Here is a 22390-nt window from a genome sequence, read left to right on the forward strand (position 1 = left end):
TGGTGCAGTTTTCTTGTTTTGTTTTCAACAGGAGATTTGATTTGAACACATTTGTACATCTTAATTTTTAAGTGAGATGTGCCTTTTGAGTTTCGACACTATATGCATATAAGGCAGCCTTTTCCTTTTGCAGTATTTTTGTGTGGTGTGTTTTTCTCTTTTTAGTGAAAGGGGAACAAAGGACATTTAAACTGCTTTTGAACTCTGTAAACTCGCGCTAATAAAACGGCAGACCACACCAGCTAACTCTCGTAGCTTTATTTATTCAAAAAAAGGAAACAAAACATGCAAGAGAATGCAGTTACAGTTTGCAACAGCTAAAAAGAAAACTACACTAGACATATAAATGTTTCTCATTATAACATAAATGTGACAGGATACAGCTGTGAAGTGTCAGTACAACCTTTGTGGGATTTGATGTTTTTCAGATGTTCAGCTTCCTCTCAATCACTTAAAAACACATAAAAATAAACCAGACCATCATGTAAGTGTCTTTTTATCTCGGCTGTAATTTATTGACTTGAACAGGCTCTCTTATTGAGACCGTGTTATTTAACAAAGTGGAATTTGCATTTGTTTTAGTTTCATTTGAAGTATACACGCTTTGTATGGATTCATTTTTTTCCATAATGCTGAGGCAATATTGTAACTAGAAAGTTACAAGATAATTATAGTTCACATATCTCAATTTTCCTGACATCTGCTGCCTTTTCTTAACCCCTCTTTTTTTGTTCGTGCCCCTTTACTTAATCTAAAGGTCTTTTCTCACCCCATTTTCTTTTCCCCTTTACCAAGCCCACAGTCATCTCACACCCAGACCTTCCCCTTTCCACCGCCATCAGCAGCATCTCGACTCCCGCAGCAGCCCGTGCCCAGGCCACGATGCTGGGTGGCCGGGAGGTTCTTGTACACGGCCCGGCTGTATGGAATGAAACACAGGCCCAGCTGGAGGTGTCGGGCCAGACGACAGTATGCAGCCAGCGCCAGGACTAGCAGAGGGGTGACCAAGAGGAAGCCCACCACCAGCAAAGCCACACAGCCTCCATCGGTCAGTAGGTCTGAGCAGTAGGGTGTAGTTCCATGGGGGCGCACCTGCAGACCACATGGCAAACTTTAGTGTTTTCAGTCAGTCATCATTTTAAACCTTTATTTTGCAACTTTACCCAGGATGATACATTTTTTAAGAAGGCTCCGCTCCCACATAGTCGCACACACGAAAACCTTGGCTGATCTGCCGGCCGCCATCACAATCCAGAGGATGACGTGGTGTATGCGGTATGTGTGTATGAGGTGAGGACAGACACCAGTTGGTAGTCTGAGATATAACACTCTCATTCTCTCGCACACACATAAACATATGCATGTCTGAGAAAAATTAATGGAACTAAAAAGACGTTGGTTGAAGCTACTGTGAGCTGGATTGATGCTCTATGTCAAAGTATGTGCAATAGCACAGTGGGAGTGGAAGGAAAGGTGATGGGTTCAAGATATGAATGTGGAAGAGGAGGAGAGGCGGTATGTCTGAATTATCCCTATAAGCCTGTGAAGTGAACATATGAATGCACGAGCAAAGTGCAGGCTGCAAGAAAGTAAGAATGACATGGAAAACACTAAACTCAAACCTCTGTCAACCTTTGTCTGTAGAGTTGCAAAAAGGGCAAAGCAAGGCAAGAGTTGTGCACCAGAATCCACTGGAATTTGAAATAAGGTCTTCTATATTGTTCTTTTAAATGATTAAAGTCGTGCAGTCTTAAAGCCGTATAGCTGATTTAATCTTACTTTTAAAATAAAAACAACGAACATTCTGCATAAAAATATAATATAGTGCGAGTTAACGGAGGAAGCGTTTAGAATAGGAGTCGTAGAAGATAAGAGTCGGACAAGTATGCCCGTGTTTGTTTTAAAATCGTGAGAGCTCCTGAATGCCTCCAGATCTGAGGCAGGGTGTACTGGGAAAGGAATGCACTTGTTTCTTTTTTGCAAAAAGTTGTATATATTGCATGTGTGGTTGTGTTTTCTTAAATACTTGGATCCAACTTACTTTCTTTATATGTTTTTTTTCTTTGGCCCTTTTTATTTCTCCCGAATTTTCTCCTTTCTTCACCCTCCCAGATCCTGGTTAATCCTTTTCTAAGCTGGTGTCACATGAGGTCTTACTGTGAGAGAACATGAGAGAATCCTGGTCCCTCTGGTTATTAAGGAGGCCTACACAAGTGCCATTGGTATGTGTGAAAGCCTCTGATCCACCATGACTTTTTGGTTTAGTCCAGGTGATGCTTCTGCATACGATGTTAAGTGAGCAGCTTGGTTTTAGCTGTATGTGCTTTTCAAAAATATTGTTTCCTCACATGCAATTCTGTGTATTAACCGTTTATTTAGTTTTTAATATTTATGTTTTTCCAATATTATGCTTTCACAATCATATGTTAAAAAGTGTATTTTAATCCCTAAAGCAGACATTCTTTAAAGGTTTGTGCTCTAATGCCTATCCTACTCCTGGCCACTTGCCCTGTCCAGTTGTTTCTCCTCAACATCTAAAAGAATCTGAGACTTATCAGATTATAAAACCTCTCATCGATGATAAAAGCCAAAGCACTCCCTAAGCCCCAAGCACAACTATTTCAAACTTGTGGATAAAAGTTACAAGATTAGGACTTGTAGATATTTCATAAAAAGATTGATGCAATCATCTCCACTCAGCATCTCTCCTTACATACTCCGGTGGTTTCAAATGTCTGCGATGCATGATTTTTGAGAGCAAATAGCTCTATGAATTATTATGAAATGCGTCGGAGGATGCATGCAGATGTGCTAATCGAGTTTAAATTGCGCCTGAATGCCGCGGTGCAGAAGAAGAACACAAAGAGTTCACACAGTTTTCACACGTTCCCGTTCATTCGCTCCCCGTTTTCCTTTCTCTTACTGTAGAGTGACAGAGGAAGCCAAACACAACCATGACGATGGCTGGTGTCAGGATGATCCCGAACACCAGTCCAGCGAGGCACGCGTTGATTGCGGCGATCAGCACGTTCTGAGCGGTGACCAGCACCGAGCAGGCCCAGCAGTCGAGAGATCCCCGCAGCTCCAGAGGAGCCTCGCTTCCCCCGCCGCCACTCTCAGCTGCAGAATAAGGAGGAGGCACAACCACACGTGAAGGTGTTTCTCTCCCTCCACCCACAGCCGCGGTGGATGCCAGGGAGTTGGAATGGTGAAGATGCTGCTGCTGGTGGTGGTTGGTGTGGTGATGGTGGTGGTGAGGTGGCAGTTCCTCAGACAAGTCCAAGGCCTGATGGTGTGCCCCCCTCTCGAGAGTACCGGCCATACTCATAACGAACTGTGTGAAGAAAAAGAAATCGGAACTTGGTCTGAATCAACATCAAGGATGAGGAGATTGTGCACATCATTGCAGGTGTTTTGAAGGTGTTGTATGTGTGGCCAATGTGTTGGTGGTTGGAGACTGTGTGAGCAGTCAGGTGTCAAAGTGACAAAAACCACTGAGTTAGTGGTTGTGGGTTCACTAAGAGGTTACATGCTTTTTCTGTCAGGAAGCTAGGAAGCCTTGTGTGATGCCATCTGTGAGGTGATGATTATCAGCGAGCTGATTGGCCAAAAGGAAAAGGCCCCATAATTGTTATATGTAGTTTGTGAAGTGGAGAGATCAAGGCTAACTCGCATGAAAGTTTGTACATGTGGGTGTTGTTTGCACATGTAACTGTGGCTATGTGGTGTTGTGTGTTGTGCCTCTGCAAGTACCGATGCTACTAAAGAAAAAGGTTTAACTCCTCAGGCTAGTTGTTGATCACAGATATATCTTGTACTAGTAAAACAGTCCACCGTTACAAATCGAACCCTTAGAATTTTCACTGTAGCTCAGTGAAGCACCAGCTCAATAATACCCATGACTTTGTTACTACAACGAATTATTCGCTTACTTTGTGTTAAAATAATGGTCGCGTTTTCTCGGGATTTAGCAATTTTTTGACATGGGAAGAGATCAATAAAGGAACGACAGTTTAAAAGGAGTTGGTCACAGGTTTGGATATATTACTGTAGGTCTTCACCTTATAATATAAAGTGCTTTTGGTTGACTTGTATATAAATTGTGTTGAAGTGAATTGAATAATTCTCCCAACACAAAATGTAATAACAATATGGAACGACATAAAAACGATGCGGTTTACTAATGTAAATATGTTGGGGTAATGTTATGTTCAACCTATCTGTCTTTTAGAACAATAATCTAGCATATTCACAATATTGCAGGGGACAGGGTTAAATATTTTAAATATTTTGGTTAATTAAAACAAAAAAAAACTTAAAATTATCCATCCATCCATTTTCCCGCAATATTATTAATGGCCAAGGTGCCATTATTGCAAGATGTTAGGCATTTTATGGAAATCAAATGTTTCATAAAGTGTATAGAGTCATTTAACTTTTGTAAATAATGGCCTCGTGAGCATGAAATATTAAGAATAAGTTATGGCAATTTTATATAACAAAAAATCGGGTTGATATTTAAGAGATCTTACACCAGGACGTTGCATTCTTTTTGCGCTAGGGCAGATTTTATGGGGTACGCAGCTGCGTCTGCTGCAGGATATCCTCACTTCTCTGAGGTCAGGAGACAGCGATGACCATGTTGGAGAGAGGACGTGAGAGTACCACGGCTGTGCAAGCTGCCAGAAAAAGCTTCAGTGCCGGAAAAATCCCAGCAGGAAAGACCTACTCAACCTGTCATCCTTTTATTTTTAAAAGCGTTGCCACACACTGATAGGAAGGCCATCTTTTCTTTGACTTGAACGAGTCACAGATTCATATTTATGCCGTACGGGAATGCTGTGTGGACAAAAATTGAGCACATTAGAATCTGTCCTGTGCAGGAACCAGTGGAGGACTATGCCTGTGCTGGCGGTGGTGTGATGTGTGTAATGAGTGGTTCATTGTGATGGCAAGATGGAAGTTGCGTGCACAACAGCAGCTTTTTGTACAAACAAAAACGGGTGAGGCCGTTTAATCGTGTAAAGTCAGAAAGGTCAGGTAAGATGGCCGTGTGTGCACGCTGTGCGCACTTAAAACTCAAGTCGAACAAAAAGTAACCTTCAAAATATATCGGCTAACGTTGGACTCACTGGATCTCAGCAGGTACAGCAGATCCGGGGCTTTCGCGATGCTGTCCTGGGTGCTTTAGTGTAAATTTTTCCACGCCTGTGTCCCATTGTTATCCCAAGTGTTTTTGTAAGGTGGAAGGTCATAGAGGAAGGACTGGCAGGAAAGTGTGTATGCGCACATGCGTGTGTGTGTGAGGTGACTCATTGTGCAGCTTATGGGAAATGGGAAATACCATTTTACTCACTGCTCTTACTTTTCGTGGAGTAACGTGTTGTGTCGTAACTGTTTTTTCTTTCTTTTCTATTATCTGGAACAAAATAGCTGCAATAATACTTGTTTGTCTCTTATACTCATTACGTTCTGTTGAACATCACTCAATAGATGTAAACAGTGTTTTAGCTTCAGTGTAGTAACTTATATCTCAGCTGTTCAGTGTTAATATGATTTCATGGTTTGAGGTCGTACTCACGTTGTGCTGTGGGGCCCGGTGGACCTCTTGCTGTTCCTCCTCCAGATTTTTGCTGCTTTTCTCACTTCTTCTGCAGAAGACTTGTGACCAGTCTGTCAGCCACACTCGTGCACTCCCTGCACACTTTAATGAAGCTCTTTCGTTCTGCTTTTATTCCTTCAGCTGTTCTTTTCCAGTTCTCCAGAGTGAAGTTAAAACAGGCTTTGAGATCTTCTTGGAGGTTCCCCTTTGAAGCCTTATCTCTTTAGGTGATAAATTGGTGTCCTGCAGCTTTGCTTTTGGTTTCCGTCAGATATCCTGAGATGTCAGTGGAAAAGATTGCGTCCTAAATCTTCTGTCGTCTTCTCCAATCCACCGATCAAATTGTTGCTGTGGACGAAGTGGTGCAGAGATGATGGTGGAAATAACCGAAGCTTCCAGTTGCTGTGGTCTTTGTCTTCGGTATGTCAAACTTCTGTCTCTGCCCTCCTCTTTTTACCCCCCATCTGATTGAGTCCAGAATGCTGTATCTCCCCTCCTCCTGCACTCCCTGCATCCATCCCACTTTCTCCCCACCCATCAAACTTATCAAACCCCCCCTGCTTTTCTCCTGCAACTCCTCTCACTGCACACATTCCACCTCTCTTATCCAGGACATGCTACACCCCTTCACCCTCTCCCTGTTGCAATGGGGGCTGGGTGTTGTGTGTTAGGGGTCAGAATGAGGCGGCTGACCTGATAAGTTGAGGTGCAGGAAAGCAGAAAAAAGGGGGGGGGAAGGGCAGTAGAGGCAGACTTGGTTTGTCTTAAAGGTGGAGGTACCACGGAGCCGAGCACATTCTTTTTATCATGTTTATTTGTATTACAGAGTCCAAAAACTGCTTTAGAAAATGTTAACCAGTGATTTAAACGTACAGGATGATAAACTCAGCTGGAGTTGATAAGAGGCAGATGATGCCATCTGACACTTAGAGTTTCATACACAGCTCTCTTAAGGTGTCAACGCAGCATTTCAGTCAGGTTGACTTTGATGTGGCTGCTGCAGTGCCCAGTCTGGGCCAAGCTTTAGCTGTCAGACAGATGGTCTCACGTTGACTCTAGAATACTTTATATACAGAGGAGTTCATGGTTGACTCAGTGACTGTGAGATGCCCAGGTCCTGTGGATGCAAAACAAGCCCCCATCATCACCCCTCCACCTCCGTGCTTGACAGTTGGTGTGAGGCGTTTGTGCTGAAATGCTGACTTTCAATCCTTTTAAAAGGAGTTTTTGGTTACGTTGTTATTATAAATCATGAAGGTGTGATTTGGACCTCTGTGGGTCTTAGAGGTACTCTGTGACACCAGTGTGAGTCCACGATAGCGCCCTCTTTGTGCTACATGCACAGAGAATCACTACGTTTAGTGAGAGCTGATCTAGATCTAGATTTAGCTTGACCATGTGTGTGTGTGTCTGTGTTTATATGTCTTTGTGGGGATCAAAAATTGGAAGTTTACTACACTTGTGGGGACCAACAGCCCTTATGGGGACCAAACTCTCGGTCCCGGAAAGTTTGAAGGCATTTTTGAGACTCAAAATGTGGTTTTAGTGTCAGGGATACAATTAGGTTATGGTTAGGTTTGGTCTGAGGGTTAGGATTAGGGTTAGGGAGTCATTGTTGATGGTTAGGGTAAGCGGCTAGTCAATTAGATGTCCCCACAAAGATATAAAAACATATGTGTGTGTCGTTTTTAGTGCAGTAATGTTTAATACATGTTTTTTGTTGCGTAGTTCATGCCCCTGTTCCTTAAATATACTGACTACACTGATCCGCTACATTTTACATGGTGCAGTGTTACAACATAGTTCAGTTTTCTCTGTAAAATAAAAACAAATACCGAAGTTGCATTTATGTTTAGTAGGTCTTCATAGAAATGAGTTTTAGATTAGCTAAAAAGATTTTTAAGTAGAGGAAACACTGATTTGACCTGCGCCGTCCGCTTAAAACACATTGTCTTTAAATACTGCGTCACGTTGTTGCTCTTAACACATCCTGTTGTCAGGGCTCGACAAAGCTGTCTGCAGCTTTGAAGACCTGATCAATATCCAGCAATAGTTCTGTCTATGCTGTTGGGTTCAAATCAGCCAGGTACCTGATAAAGTATAAAATTAAAGAATTTAAGCACTAATAGATTTAATATAAATATAGATGGTTCGTGGGGTTTTTTTGTGTAATCAGTTTGAAGTCACATGTATAGCTTTTGTCCTTAGATAACAGAAATAATAGCTAAAGATTATTAAAAAGTAAAATTACACACTTATATTATGACAAATGTTTTTTCTAAATGCTAAAAACACCCTCTATGGTATAAAACTCCCGTGCGCAGTGACAGAACGTTGGCAGGTCACCATGTCCTCGGGTTAAGCTAGAGGCCATGGGGCCAGCAGGAGGACAGGCTGAAGGAAATCCTGCTTGAAAACACACAGGAAGACCACCTCCGTCTGTCTATCTGTCCACCCCGCTGCAGTCAGGTGGCGATAAGAGAGCCAACGCTCTCGTCTCAGCCAAGAAAAAAATACTTCAGCTATGCAATCACTAGCAAGCGGCGTAATCAGGACGATCAAACTTTGATGTTTGTTTACGCTGCTCTTACTGAGCATGAGAGCAAAAGCTGTGAAGTAACTATTTCATCTGTAATGTCGAGATCATACAAAAAACAACCAAGATCTGAAGTAGTGACATTTCTACTGTACCATAAAGGCTTATACGTTTCTGCTACATTAAGCAGAAAGGTCACCTCTAGTTCTACATACCACGTATAGCTGTCCCATTGATGTCTTCAGATTTATTGGGTAACTGGGGATAATAAAGAGGCCAAAGAAGGGCTTTAAGTAAATAAACAGTGCAAGCTCAAAGCAGAGGAAAAGGGCTGGAAAATCAGGATCAGACAACACTAATTATTTTGCTTATGCTCTGATCTTTTATCATTTCACTGATTACAGCCTTTGTGGGTCTCTTGGGATGTTGCCGTCTTACCTCACTGCTTTCTATTAGTGTAATCTCCCATTCTTCATGTTTCTTGCAACATCTTACATCTGTTTATTATCGGACTGCTGCTACTGCTGCTCATCACACTAAACCTGAGGTGTGACTTTGACCAGAATAAATCACCATCTGAACAGATAGATTCTTATAAACCACGTAGCTTATGCGTCTTACCAGGACTTGTCTGACTAGAAGTTACTTGAAGCATTGATATACTACCTTTTTGCACTAGTGCTCATTGGTGGCTGTGGTGGTGTAAACAAAGAGCAATCTAAAGCAAACTTGAATGCGTTCTCTGTGTGACTTGTTGTCGTATAATCTGTGAGGAAAACCTGGCAGGTCTGTTATTGCTTTGTGCTGTTTCCTGCTCTGCTATCTCTTAGGTTTTTCTGCTTGTGCAATCTCCTTCCTTAGTTTATCCTGGGTTCTGATGTCCAACTGGAAACTTTTAGATTACTCTAGCCGTATTTTTTCACACGCTTGTCTAACAATAGCAAGCCCGAGGTGAGGACGTGAATAACAAAGCTGCGCCAAACATATGTCACAGCCAAAGGATATGACTGTTTTTAAATGGTTTGAAGGAGGGTTGTGACATATTTTAGAGCGGTGAGGTGGCTGAATGTGTGCTATAAATAAGAAGAGAGGCGCAAGAAGATGGTTAGCGCAGACGGATCATCAGAGAGGTTCAAGCTGTTGTATTCAGAGGTGCAGCTAATGAATACTTTGAAACAAGCTGGACACAGCTAACACAAAAAAGTGTGTCTTGCTCCTCCATGTGTGCGCTCACATTAATGAAGGCTTTGACAGGATTTATGTGGCGATTGATTTTTCGGCAAATTGTGTCACAGAGAGCTCTGTGTTTCAAATCAAATATAGAAAAGGTAATATATATTTTTTTTTTTTTTTTTGAGGTAATAAATATGTTTCAGTGGATTTTTTGACCAGTGTTGATACAAAGTAGCAAACCTAAAAGCCTGGCGATACATGATGAGTATCATGACAGTGGCCCAATTTTCCAAACTGTGTTAGCTGCAGGTCCAGCAGTGTAGAACCGACTAACTAGGATCTATAAGATATACTTTAATGCATCAACAACACATTCCCAAGTTTGTGCTGCTATAACTTCACTGCGCAGCTTCCTTCAGTGGTATTATTGAGAAACATTTGCATTCGAGCACTCGATTATTATAAGAATTAACAACAAGTGGTGCTTAGAGTGGAATAAATAAATAAATACAGTTCAAAAACAATTAATGGAAGACTTGGAAAACAATTGAGATCTCAGTGGGGTAAAAAAAAATCATGCTGAATATCTGTTCTGATATGGACCGAATAATGAGTTAGGTGTCAGGTTTCGGAAAGCAGGAACCAAACATAGGACCTTCTGAGTTGGCGACAGTGATATCACATAGTTTGATGGAAATGGCTTGTCATGTCTTTTATCTTGTCTTCCTTCTCTCACCCCAACCGGTCGCAGCAGATGGCCCCGCCCCTCCCTGAGCCTGGTTCTGCCGGAGGTTTCTTCCTGTTAAAAGGGAGTTTTTCCTTCCCACTGTTGCCAGAGTGCTTGCTCATGTGATTTTTTGTCCATGTATGTGTTATTGTAGGGTCTACCTTACAATATAAAGCACCTTGAGGCGACTGTTGTTGTGACTTGTTGCTGTATAAATAAAATTAACTTGCATTGAATTGAACTGAAATGTAAATGATCAAGCTACAGAAGGCTGAATTTAAAGACACCCAACAATCTCTGTCAGGTCAGTTCATTCTGCAGAAATTTCATCACAGCAACTCAAAATAATACTCAGTAGTTTGAATGTAATGCATCCTCCAGGAACTGCCTGCATGCTCTTGTCACATGAGCCCAGATATTGTCGTGCACTAGGAGAAACCCAGGACCCACTGCACCAGCATAGGGTCTGACCAATCTCTCCAAGGATTTCATCCTGATACCTAATGGCAGTCAGGGAGCTGTTGCCCCCGTTGCCCAGCCTGTAAAGGTCTGTGACATGCCTCTCCAGATCATCACTCACCCACCACACAACTGGTCATGCTGAACGATGTTACAGGCAGCATAATGTTTCCCATGGGTTCTCCAGACCCTTTCACGTCTGTCACATGTGCTCATGGTAAAAATGCTCTCATCTCTGAAATACACAGAGCTCCAGTGGTGGACCTGCCAATTCTGGTATTCTCTGGAATATGTGACAGTGAGCACAGGCCCCACTAATTCAATTCAATTCAATTTTATTTATATAGCAACAAGTCACAACAACAGTCGCCTCAAGGCGCTTTATATTGTACAGTAGATCGTACAATAATAGATACAGAGGAAAAACCCAACAATCATATGACCCCCTATGAGCAGCACTTTGGCGACAGTGGGAAGAAAAAACTCCCTTTTAACAGGAAGAAACCTCCGGCAGAACCAGGCTCAGGGAGGGGCGGGGCCACCTGCTGCGACTGGTTGGGGTGAGAGAAGGAAGACAGGATAAAAGACATGCTGTGGAAGAGAGACAGAGGTTAATAACAGATATGATTCAATGCAGAGAGGTCTATTAACACATAGTGAGTGAGAAAGGTGACTGAAAGGAAAAACTCAATGCATCATGGGAATCCTCCAGCAGCCTACACCTATTGCATAACTAAGGGAGGATTCAGGGTCACCTGGTCCAGCCCTAACTATATGCTTTAGCAAAAAGGAAAGTTTTAAGCCTAATCTTGAAAGTAGAGATAGTGTCTGTCTCCTGAATCCAAACTGGAAGCTGGAAACAAGTAGGCCTGCAGAGCGAGAGCAAAGTGCTCTAATAGGGTGATATGGTACTACAAGGTCATTAAGATAAGATGGGGCCTGATTATTTAAGACCTTGTATGTGAGGAGCAGGATTTTGAATTCAATTCTGGATTTAACAGGAAGCCAATGAAGGGAAGCCAAAACAGGAGAAATCTGCTCTCTCTTTCTAGTCCCTGTCAGCACTCTTGCTGCAGCATTTTGGATTAGCTGAAGGCTTTTCAAGGGGTTTTTAGGACATCCTGATAATAATGAATTACAGTCGTCCAGCCTGGAAGTAATAAATGCATAAACTAGTTTTTCAGCGTCACTCTGAGACAGGATATTTCTAATTTTAGAGATGTTGCACAAATGGAAGAACACAGTCTTACATATTTGTCAGAGCCTCAGGCCACTCTCATGAAGTCTGTTTTTGATTGTTTGGTCATAGACATTTACACCAGTGGCCTGTTGGCGTTATTATGTACTTCTTTGCAGTGCTCATCCTGTTCCTCCTTGTACAAAGGAGCAGATACCAGTTCTGCTGATGCGTTAAAGACCTTCTATAGCCCCGTCCAGCTCTGCTAGAGTAACTAGCTGTCTCCTGGAGTCTCCTCCATGCTCTTTAGATGGTGCTGTGAGACACAGCAAACTTTCTTGTAATGGCACGCATTGATGTACCATCCTGGATGCATTAAACCTGTGCAACCTCTGTAGGGTCCAGATATCACCTCATGCGACCAGTGGTGACACTGACACTAGCCAAATGAGGGTTGTGTCATTGTCGCCCCTCTAGTGGACCTGAGGTTAATTTAATCTCAACAGCAAAGCAGCTGAAACTGATTAACAACCTCATTAACTGACTGCTGCTTAACTCACCAGATCAATATCCCAAAAGTTTAATTCAAAAGTGTTTCTTTCAATTTTTTGGAAAAGTGTATTAGACAGGAGCAGTTTGTTTTGGACAAACTCTTTAACGCTGTCAAAGCAACTTATCATTTATACTGATTGTATGTGGATAAATTTTGGATTGCAGAAAGCACATCTGAACCTAAATGAATGGGTTCATCCTTTGACCGTTCTCCACTTCTACATCAAGTTTTATAAAATGCGTCTCGAGCGTGTAGGAAAGACGCCGGTGTCAGATGACAGGTGAACAAATTCAGACAAATTGTGCTCAGTCTGAATTTATCAAAAAGCGTTTATTAATAGTCATAGTAATGTCACAAATTCACAAGTGTTTAAGACATGTCTGGCTCAGTTTGGTGTGTATGTCTGCAAGTATGTCTGTGTGGATTCTCTAAACAGTGCAGTTATAAACGAATGACCACAAAGAGAAGGAAAGTGTAAGATAATATTGCAACAGGAAAAATAGAATTCTCATTTTAAGAAGACAAAAAAAAGAAAAATTGTTCAGAGAGAACATTTAGCACCATCTATCCCGTTAGCATATTCAACAGATATCATAAAATCATTAAAATCTCATCTAAAAGCCCCCTACATATTAAAAAAGAATTACCATTTCTCAAAAACACTTTGGAAAAAAAGTCATTCTGTTCCTTTTTAAATAAGCGTACAAACACAGCATTCCATTAGTCATCTTCTCTACGTGAGCAGTGTGCCTATTGTCTACAGGAAAGGTGGTGTTATATTAAAGATAAAGATATAATTTAATATATATCATGAGAGAAAAGACAGGAGGCGAGAGGCGAGCACCAGAGAAACAGTAGCCTCCACTCCGTCGGACACAGCCTCCATGTTTTAGTTCTTACAGAGCAAACAGTCACCATAAAACAAAGGGAATAAAACATAGCAAAATTGTACAACCCTATCAGAAAAGGGAGAACGCCAATATCCAATAAATAGAGGAAACATTTTAAATTAAATGTACAATGCCAAAAAAAAAAAAAAGTTCAGGAAATACGAAGTCTGCATATTGGAACAAACAAAACACACACCAGAGGACAATGACTTTTTCTTTTTTTTTTAAAGAGAGCGGTCATACACAGAGTGAAGAAATGAACAAGACCTGACAACCTGTGACAACTGAATATTAATCTCCAGAGAAAACAAAAGCTAGAACTCATAGAAACAAAATTTACAACACATTCAAACTTTTTAAAAAAGTAAAGTTAAAAAAAAAAACACAAGAGCCCCTCCCCCAACCCCCCGCAAAAAACAACCAAAGTTGCTATAACCCGTATCTTTTGAAGCATTCCAAACAATTTTTAAATTCTTAATGCTTTTAGAAAAATGTTCATAACTCTATTAGTATTTTTCCATTTTCTCTTTTCTAAATACAAGGCCAATGTGGTATATATCTAGGCGGATCTAGTTTAGAAAAAAAACAAAACAACAATAAATTATTTTTTAAAAAGACAGCACCCCACGAGAAATTTCAAAACAGCATGTACAAATTTCAATATTCAAGAGAAGAGAAGAGTTCTTTCCGGTACTGACAGAAACACGCCGTTGAAACCATCAGCTACCCTCCACAGTTTGTTCAATGACAGCACCAACTGCCCCCGTTAACCACCACAGAGTCCAGGGGTTCTCGTTGAAAGCACCATCTGAGAGTAAACTGGTATCTTATTGGCGGCTTGGTTTTTTTTTTCTCTTTGTAAACAAGTAAGGAGTAAACGTATTCAACTGGCTATTCGGCAAGTAGTAGCAGTAGTCGCAAGAATCATGCTAAACAATAATGAATGGGTGAGTTGAAAACCAAAGTGAAACTGTCTTTGTCCTGCCTCGCAGGAGTTTTGGTTTATGGCTGAGGAGACGTACGTGGGGAGCTCTGTCATCGGGAGGAGGAGGCCTGGAAAGACGAGACGTAGAAACAAAGATTAAAAATAGATCTATTACTGACAAATTTAAAAAGTCAAAGTCTTTGATCGAGTTATTTCATGAAAGAACTGCGATTACGCACTAAAAAGTCAAGTCTCACCAGGGTGAAGGAATCGTATACGTTCATGAGCTCCTCTATGCGGTACTGCTCCAGCACAACTACGTTGGTCAGGCTCGGGTTGCGGTGGCGTGCGCAGTCCTCGCAGTGAACCACGTACGACTTCCTGCTGTTGTTCTCACTCGTCACAAACAACAAATTGAACACCTCCACCTGCGACAGGAAAGAACAGCAGAGGGGTCAAACTTTGATGAGTTGATCAGTCGTCTGGTAGAAACTTCAGGAGCCATCTTTCAAATCTACAGCTTCAGAGTTTGATGATACTAAAAAGTCTTATTTTTCCTAGCTTGTAAGCTTACTGGTAAAGATAAGACAGTAAACTCAGTCGCCATTCTATGTGCCCTAACAAACTCGCTCTAACACCCCTAAAAAAGGTCTGTAGATGATGAAGATGAAGATAACTACCGAAGCCACAAAGCAACGAAAGTCTGTTTAAGTTTGTGTTTGACGGTTACTCACATCGCACTCGTTGCAGTAGTAGGCAGGCTCGTCTTTGACTCGACTCTGATAGGAAATCTTTTTGCCTTCAGCCACCAGCTGGTCACGCAGGATCTGGATGTGCTTCATGGACTGCATCAGGCAGTGTCTGACAGGAAGGCAGAGACCCACATTTGCAATCAATATCAATATTCACGGGCAGTTTTTCTGTGGATCGCCACTTTAAAAATCATTGCAATATTTTCTGCTTTCGCTAAAACAGATTTTTAATTTGTGCTGCTGTGGATTTACCTACCAAGTGCCTAAACTGATAAAAAACCAGCTGTACTCACTTGATCATCTTGTAGGTGTCTGGGTCACTGATCTTCAGAGTGCGGGCCACATTCCAGGACACATGAATCATGGGGACAATGGACTTCACCTTCTTCACTTCGTTCCACTCAAACCTCTCGAGCGCCAGCTGATACTGGTAGCCTGTAAATATACATGAAACAATATTGAAAAATACAAGAAATGCTACATAAAAAAAAAAAGAAAAAAAGTTGAATGAATATGCATTTGGCCACTAGATGGTGCCCTTCTTACCATTCAAGGGTCCAACATTCCAGGCAATATTGTTGCACCAGCCCACAGCCTGAACCCAGTGAACAGTACCAGCATTTATCCACACCAAGTCTCCAGGCCGCTGGATGAAGCGGTAGACTGGGATGTTGGCGTTGTAAAGGTCCTCCAGTACTGGCCACCAGGACCCTGTCAGGTAGTCCACTCCGTGCCTGAGGACATTAAAGGCAGACATGTAGAAGGTGTCCAACTGTAAACCAGCCTCACCACAACACTCCTGCACATCCACTGTTACTCTGCAGCTACTCACTTCTCACAGAAGTCACTGATGGCCTGCCAGTAGTTCTCATGGACACAGAACCACTCGCAGTCTCCAGGGCCAATATTGATGTTCACTGAACAAAAGTTGTTGTTCTCCTGGTGACCTGTCAAATAAGCACACACAACATTGTATGTTTTTGCTAATAGTGATTGAAGCTCCATCACACCTTCATTTAGATAGTAAGCTGTGTTGCCTATAGTTTCCTTCACCTGGTGTTCGGCTCCCTGGGACCTTCATGTAGAGCTGGACGCTGTTCATGCCTAAGATGGTGTGTCCGACATGGGTCAGCATGTTTCCGCTGGATGACACGCGCATAAATGCTGGAAGCTTCTGCAGCTCCTGAAGCTGAGGCTTCCACCTGAGCAGAGAGACAAAAGATTGTAATGCCGTCCTCTTAGGTAATGGGCAATTATTAGCTGCACAAAGACACAAAGAGTTGTTTTAGGCTACTCACCTCTTGGGATCAGAGAGATCAATGTTGGTGCCAAATTTAATGATTTTCCCAACTGGTTTCTGCTCACCACTGAAGAAGATATTGAAGCTTTAGTACAAGTGACAAAACCCTGATGCGCCTCCAAAAAAGCTGGGTTAAAAGTTTTATAGAAAATTACACTTACTTGCAAGTTTCTTTAGAGCTGTCTTTGTTGGGAGTCTCAGAACTGCTGGGTGGCTTCTTCTCATCGTCTTCATCCTCCTCTTCATCACTGCCTTTCTCCTCCTGAAAAGACAGACAAGTTAACTCTTGCTGTATTGTTAAACCTTTCTGGGATCATATTCCAAGCTGTTGTTTCAAACATGCTCTTAACAGCTCAGGAAAAAAAGAAAGAATATGAGCTCCTTCAACTTCAGCTCAAAATGAAAGAATTATTCTTTATCTATTAGATGCTTCCACAGTTATTGGAACTGAAGTTTGAACTGGGCCTGGCTAAAGCCACTGCTTTATTAATGTTATATTTTATGCTTACATTCAATTATATCGAGGGCTGTAATTAGCATATATTGGTTATGGTCACAGAGAAAACATGTATCCACACTGACATGGACTTATTTTTTGCTCCACCACCTATTTGAATCTTTAGGATTACTATATAAAGCTAACAATCTTAATTTCTGTAAATAGCACTGGATCAAAAAATACCTGGAGAGACTCCTGGAAGCTGGAGGCCTGGTACTGGGCGTACTTGGCGATGGTGGTGTGGGAGCGGCTGCTCTCGCAGGGCCACGTCTGGCCCGTGCCACTAGGGTCCCAGTTCTCGTCGGCAGGTTGCTGCACTTGAGTCCTCACCTCCACCATCTGATCTGCATTGGCTTCCACCAGGGATTTTGTTGAAAAGAGCCCCAGGTCTGAAAAGGTCATGGGAAAATTAGGTACAAGTTTTCCAAATCATGTTTCTCTTCTTCATAAAATTTGGGAGAGTCTACTTGCACGTTGTTTCATTATATTTGTTTACACATAAGCCACTGTAAACTTACTGAGTCGCAAAGATCCAGCTAGTCCTCGGATGACAGTAACGGGATTCTTGGCGTCAGTACAGAACTGCAGGAGGACAGGGGAGAAGGCGTCCCTCTTGCTTTCCAACTGCAAAGAAGAACATTACCGCGTTACAAAATCTCTTTTTATGCATAATTAAATCACAGGTATCGCTCGGTAGCGTGAGTATTGTTGGTGTGTTGTCTATAGATCTCGTGTTGTTTTAAACAGTTTATATTTAAGTGATAAAACACTGAAATTCCTGAGTTTCCTGTTGCTGTTTTGTATGTTGGGAAAACCCATGTGAAGCCACCACAGAATTTGTGTTCAATAGGTTTGTGTTAGAAACATAGAACGTACATAGATGCTGGGTGTAGGAGGGTTGAGTTTCTCCCTGGGAATTGGTTCCTCTTTGCTTATGATGGGTTTCACAGAGAAGGCTGGCAGTAAGTAGGATTCTTTAAACTTCCCTTTGAGTCTGGCTGCCCTACAACAGGAAAAAAAGGCAAAGGTTGACAGATGCTAACATGAAGGCACCAATCGTTTCTCTAACAGTTCATTCCAAAACGGTTACGTGTTAATTTAGCTTCATTTGAATACTTGTGAGACATTACATGAAATCAATTTTTAATTTGCACTTACTTGCAGGATCGGATAATCTCACTTGCAGTGTTCTTGATGCTGATGTCCTTCAGCGGAATCCTTTTTTCCTCCACCTCTGAGGCAATGAACGTCTCCCTGTCGCCGCTCTCCACTTTGATCAGCCGAATCTTGAGCTCTTTTGGTGGTCCATCTGACAACGCCTTCAATTTCATTAAATCCGTAGAACCTAACGAAGACCCAGATTCGCCTTTTTTGTGCTCAGAAGATCTTTCTCCCGTCCATTCTCTACGCTCGCCTTCGCTTGTGGAGCTGGTACTGGATGCTTCCTTGCATTTCCTTTTTTCAGTTTCATAGAGACCAAAGGTTTTCTCTGAGCCCTCCCTTCTCTGGAGATTGAGATCACTTAGGATTCTGCGATCTTTCTCTTTATGGCTCTTGCCATCTTTGTGCCGCTTGTGGCTGGAACTGGAATGGGTGGATGAAGAAGAATCTTTCTTGTCTCTATGCTTTTTCTTTTCTTTTCTATCTTCATGCTTTCTGCTGCTGCTATGACCGTGCTTTCTCTTCTTTTCTTTGTCCCTCTGTCTGTCTCTGCTTCTGCCTTTCTCTCTGTGTTCCCTTACTTTCTCGGGTTTGTGTCTGTTCCCCATTTGACCTTGGCTGTCATGTTTTTTGTAGGAGCTCTTGTAATGGAGTGACTGTCGGCTAAGCATGACCTCACAGCTCTTGCCCAACTCTGCCAAAGAAGATTCAGAGATGGTTGTCAACTCTTGCTCCTCCTTCATCACCCTGATAGGCTTTATCGTAGGAATGCTTTTCTTTTTAATAAAGGTGAAGCTTTCCTCTGAGTCCCCTTCATCTGTCCAGACATCCGAGTCCTCTAATTTCAGCTTCTTATCTTCCAGTAGAGAACGAGGAGAGGACTTCATGGGTGGGAGAGCAGGACTGAATGGTGGGTTTGTTGAGTCTGATGTGGGAGAACTGCTTTGCTGCTGGCAGCAGATATCCGGGCCCAGTGACAGCGAAGAGGAATACTTGACCCCAACCAGAGCTGATGGAGGAGGTCTCCCAAAAGGCCCGCCACGGTAGGCATACTTCTGGCTCTCTAGGACAGTTGCTAGAGACTTGAACATGCTATTAACACCCGTCTGATGAAGGTGGGGTCTTTGGGGTGGCGGAGAACAAGATGGGGCCTCGGAATCCTCTTCATCTTCATCCTCATCAGCGTCACTTTTAATCTGTTCAGGGAGACCATAAAGTTTAGCCAAGTCACTGTGACGGTAATTGGTGTTCCCTATTCCCACTGGCATGTGCACGGGCTGTTTAGGATTATTTGGAGAAGGTTTAAGATAGTCCTCGTCGTCCTCGTTGAGAGAAGATGTTCGGCTGCAAGGTGATGCCAGAGAGCCTTGGCGGCTGAGCACAGGAGGACTGGCGTTGGATCGGTCTTCATGACTGGGCTGATGTTTGGTCGCCGGAACCAAGTCTGGGGCGCAAAGATAGTTCTTGTTGGGCTCAGCACTGGGAGAAAAGGTGCCAATGAGACCTGTGGGCCCATTCTTTTCACTGTTATACATCTCCTCTTCCTTTTTGATGGATTCGTCCAGCATGGCCATAATGTTAGCCAGACCGTCGGGAAGCAGCGTGGACTCAGAGGACTCCTCCTCAAACTGAGCGCTGTCAGAGTCAGCGATTTCCAAACCACCTCTGGTCAGCTGCTTGTTGAGGATTCCCCCGGTGGAGGTGGAGGACAGAGGTGGGAGGTTTTCTCTAGAAAAGGCGTGATACAGTTTCGGCGGCTCTCTTAGTGCCACCGTGGGGAGAGAGTGTTGGCTGCTGTCTCTCTCCCTGGCTGGGTCTTTGGATTGGCTGGGTGCAGTTTGCATCGCCGGGGGCTTGTTGGGGTACACCGGCTGGTTCATCCCTGAGGTATTGTTTGTTGAAGAAGGACTGAATGTCATTCCGCCATTGGTACTCCACATCTCCCTCTGCCTTTGCTTTTCTCTGGCATAGTCTGTCTGAGGTGTAAGAGGAGGAGGCCGCAGCCTTTCGACATGAGCGGCAATAGCGGCAACGGCGGGTGTCTGGCCTGATTGGCAGGGGAGCACACCACCACGGCTTAGCCAGGGGTATGGAGGAGAAGCCTGAGCACTGGGTGGAGATGGACCTGAAGGAGATGCAGTGACAGAAGAGAGGGGAGGAGGTGGGGGCACCGTGGAGGTGTTTTCACAGAGTAGCCTTTCTAGATTTTCGATAGCAGCCTGCTCTTTTCCTTTTGCGCTGCACAGTTTGTCGTCTCTGTTTCTCTCCATCCTTTTTTTCTCTTCCTCTTTCCTCACTAGCTCTTTTTGTTTTTTCTTTTCTTCCTCCTCCCATTCCAGCTGTCTTTTCTTTCTCTCCTGCTCGTGCCTTTCTGCTTCCCTCCTCCTTTTCTCCTCCTCCTGCTGCTTCTCCCACTCTCTCCTTTTCCTTTCCTCTTCTTGCTTCTCCCACTCTCTCCTCTTCCTTTCCTTCTCCCATTCTCTCCTTTTCCTCTCCTCTTCTTGCTTCTCCCACTCTCTCTTCTTCCTCTCTTTCTCCAGTCGCTCCACTTCTATTCTCCGTCTCTCCTCTTCTTTCTTTCTCTCCTGCCTCTCTTGTTCTCTTCTCCTGTTCTCCTCCTCCTGCTTCTCCAGCTCTCTTTTCCTCTCCTCTTCCTTCTTTTCCAGCTCTAGCCTCTTCCTCTCCTCTTCCTGTTTTTGTCTCATTTCCCATTCCCTCTTTTCTCTCTCTTCTTCTCTTCTTTTTCTTTCTTGCGCCTCTCTCTCTAGCTTCCTCCTCTCCTCAGCTTGCATGTGTCCCTCTAGCTCAGCATCGAGTTTGTCGAGAGCCTCTTCAATGGACTGAGGGACAGAGGTTGGAGTTCGCGGATGAGAGAACATCTGTTTGGAGGGGAGGGCTGGGCTGGATGGTTGAGGCGCAGCGCTGACGGTGGAGTGAGAAACTGGGCAGTAAGTTGGAGAGTTGGAAAGTGGACTAGAAACTGTGCTTGTAATCACACTGTCCCCTGCCCTGTTTTGCCCTGAGGAGAACAGAGAAGATGAGGAGGAAAATGGAGGTTTTTCCAGTTGAGCCTGAGCATAGTACGCCATCTTCCCCTTCATATGCTGGGACTTGGTAGCTCCGTGTTGGTGAGACTGGTTTGCGGTAGGAGCTGGGCCTCGATGATTGCCTGGCTGCTGCAGAGCATCCCTGTGAGATTTGGAGTTAGTGACGGCACTGGTAGGGGTTTGTGGGGCTGGCTCCCTTCCTCCTTGCCAGCGGTTACTAGTACTGTCATTGTTCACAGAGCAGCCAGCAGGGGGAGATGTGGCCACTGCAGAGGAAGCAGCCATAGCAACTCTATTAGAGCCGCTGCTGTTGCTATGGCGGCTGACAGAGTAGGGGGTCTGGGACATAGGAGGGTTGGTTGTGATGACAGGTGTTCGAGTAGGTGGCAGGGGAGGGCTGACGTGATGTTGATGCCGGGAGGAACCTGGATGCCGACTATCCACGACCTGATTGTGGCTCTGCTGGCACTGAGGTAGCAGCCCTGGAGGCCTGTAGCTGCCCGACTCCTGAAGACAAAGAATTTTTCAGTCACTTAATATAATAGTGATCAAAAAACAACTGTGTTAACAGCTGAAGTGCCTGCGTTGTGCTGCCCTTTATTAAAGGAACTCATTCTTGCAGCATATAACTTGAACTCACCAGGGAGTGATTGCTGGGCGTGCTCTGATATCTCCAGGCCTCATGTGGACCGCTTTGCTGTTGCTGAGGTACTGAGGTGCTGCTGGCTTGAGGCGGTGGAGGAGGAGGACCCTGGTGGACCAGCCCTGGATGAGGCTGGAAGTGGCTGTAAGGCACACTGCTGCTGCTGTTGTTGCTGCCAGTCGCAGAAATGTTTGCTGGTGACGACTGGGCATGTCGGTGATGATCTCTGTCTCCCCTGGTTGGAGTTGATGCTGTGTGAGAGGTAGCTTGGCTGCCACCTTGGCCCCCAATAAAAGGGCCTCTCTGCATCTGAGAACCACGAGTCTCTTTAGCTTGGCATGGTGGAGCTCTCTCCGGTTTGGAGCCGGGACTAGGGTAGGAGGAGTGAGGGGACCGATGGTTTACAGCCTGAGGTTGTAACTTGTCTTTCTGAAGCTTAGGAGCACATCCCTGGTTGTAGCTTCCTGGAGGGGAGTTGGGTAAAGGAGAGAGGTTGGAAGGGGCCAAAGATGCAGGAGAGGACTTCTGGTTGTAGCTGCCCATACCTTGTTTGTTGTTTTCCTGTTGAGCCACAAAACAAGAGAAGAAGAAAAAGAAAAACAGGACAATGAGAATAATATACAAAGGGCCTGACCACTGCTTTAAATAAAGCAGTGGTCAGTGATCAAGTAGACAGTGCAGAGATTTTGCTCCTGCTCAGACCTGGAACTGTGATTGTGGGTTCTTGCGCTCTGAGGTTTGTGGCTGCCAGGGAACACTGCTGTCCTTGTGAATGGGGTTCCAGAAGGCGGGCTTTGGAGGGTGGTGCTGAGCAGACGACTGCTGCTGTGGCAAAGATTGGCCAGCACCAGAGAAACGTTGCAGCCCAGGGTGAGATACCTGCACAGGGGAAAGCACATTACAATATTTTACTACTCAAAGATCTGAGGAGGGGGAAAAAAGAACT

At 43.8% G+C, this 22390-nt stretch overlaps 2 protein-coding genes and 1 long non-coding RNA gene across 10 annotated transcripts in view; 1 reads left to right on the forward strand and 2 right to left on the reverse strand.

Annotated features, from left to right (window-relative positions):
* The window catches only part of LOC111501382 (uncharacterized), a 47470-nt gene that overhangs the window by 1126 nt on the left and 23954 nt on the right, over positions 1 to 22390 (forward strand). The window contains exons 2-5 of one of the 2 annotated variants that reach the window (XR_013096941.1): positions 796 to 1048; positions 1168 to 1290; positions 2113 to 2222; positions 2929 to 3409. This is a non-coding gene — a long non-coding RNA (uncharacterized LOC111501382). Of the gene's footprint in view, positions 1 to 795; positions 1049 to 1167; positions 1291 to 2112; positions 2223 to 2928; positions 3410 to 22390 lie in introns of those variants that run through there. The other variant, XR_002721484.3, reaches the window with a different exon arrangement.
* tmem88b (transmembrane protein 88 b) lies at positions 244 to 6184 on the reverse strand. Its single transcript, XM_004572202.5, has 3 exons — positions 5582 to 6184; positions 2924 to 3334; positions 244 to 1092 (listed from the first exon to the last, which is right to left on the reverse strand). Exons 2-3 carry the CDS (start codon positions 3326 to 3328, stop codon positions 808 to 810), a joined length of 690 nt encoding a protein of 229 aa, XP_004572259.1. The 5' UTR covers positions 3329 to 3334; positions 5582 to 6184; the 3' UTR covers positions 244 to 807.
* Positions 12539 to 22390, reverse strand: part of kdm6ba (lysine (K)-specific demethylase 6B, a) — a 108079-nt gene continuing 98227 nt past the window's right edge. For 6 of the 7 annotated variants that reach the window (XM_076881914.1, XM_076881913.1, XM_076881916.1 and 3 more), the window contains 15 exons: positions 22147 to 22323; positions 21442 to 22005; positions 17752 to 21308; positions 17470 to 17596; positions 17112 to 17217; positions 16777 to 16982; positions 16256 to 16356; positions 16093 to 16161; positions 15848 to 15996; positions 15627 to 15741; positions 15341 to 15528; positions 15088 to 15229; positions 14777 to 14903; positions 14300 to 14470; positions 12539 to 14170 (listed from right to left, as the gene is read on the reverse strand). In XM_076881914.1, the coding sequence (XP_076738029.1) occupies positions 14153 to 14170; positions 14300 to 14470; positions 14777 to 14903; positions 15088 to 15229; positions 15341 to 15528; positions 15627 to 15741; positions 15848 to 15996; positions 16093 to 16161; positions 16256 to 16356; positions 16777 to 16982; positions 17112 to 17217; positions 17470 to 17596; positions 17752 to 21308; positions 21442 to 22005; positions 22147 to 22323 (5817 nt within the window). In that variant the 3' untranslated portion in view covers positions 12539 to 14152. The remainder of the gene's footprint in view (positions 14171 to 14299; positions 14471 to 14776; positions 14904 to 15087; positions 15230 to 15340; positions 15529 to 15626; positions 15742 to 15847; positions 15997 to 16092; positions 16162 to 16255; positions 16357 to 16776; positions 16983 to 17111; positions 17218 to 17469; positions 17597 to 17751; positions 21309 to 21441; positions 22006 to 22146; positions 22324 to 22390) is intronic. The other variant, XM_076881917.1, reaches the window with a different exon arrangement.

Source organism: Maylandia zebra, linkage group LG3 (assembly GCF_041146795.1).
Source record: "Maylandia zebra isolate NMK-2024a linkage group LG3, Mzebra_GT3a, whole genome shotgun sequence".
Classification (NCBI taxonomy): Eukaryota; Metazoa; Chordata; class Actinopteri; order Cichliformes; family Cichlidae; genus Maylandia; species Maylandia zebra.

Excerpts from the sequence above, each read along its gene's own strand:
- tmem88b (XM_004572202.5), bottom strand. The coding sequence starts at position 3,328 with ATGAGTATGGCCGGTACTCTCGAGAGGGGGGCACACCATCAGGCCTTG. Across the intron at positions 1,093-2,923 it reads GCTTCCTCTGTCACTCTACA|GTGCGCCCCCATGGAACTAC; the intron begins GTAAGAGAAAGG and ends TGTGGTCTGCAG.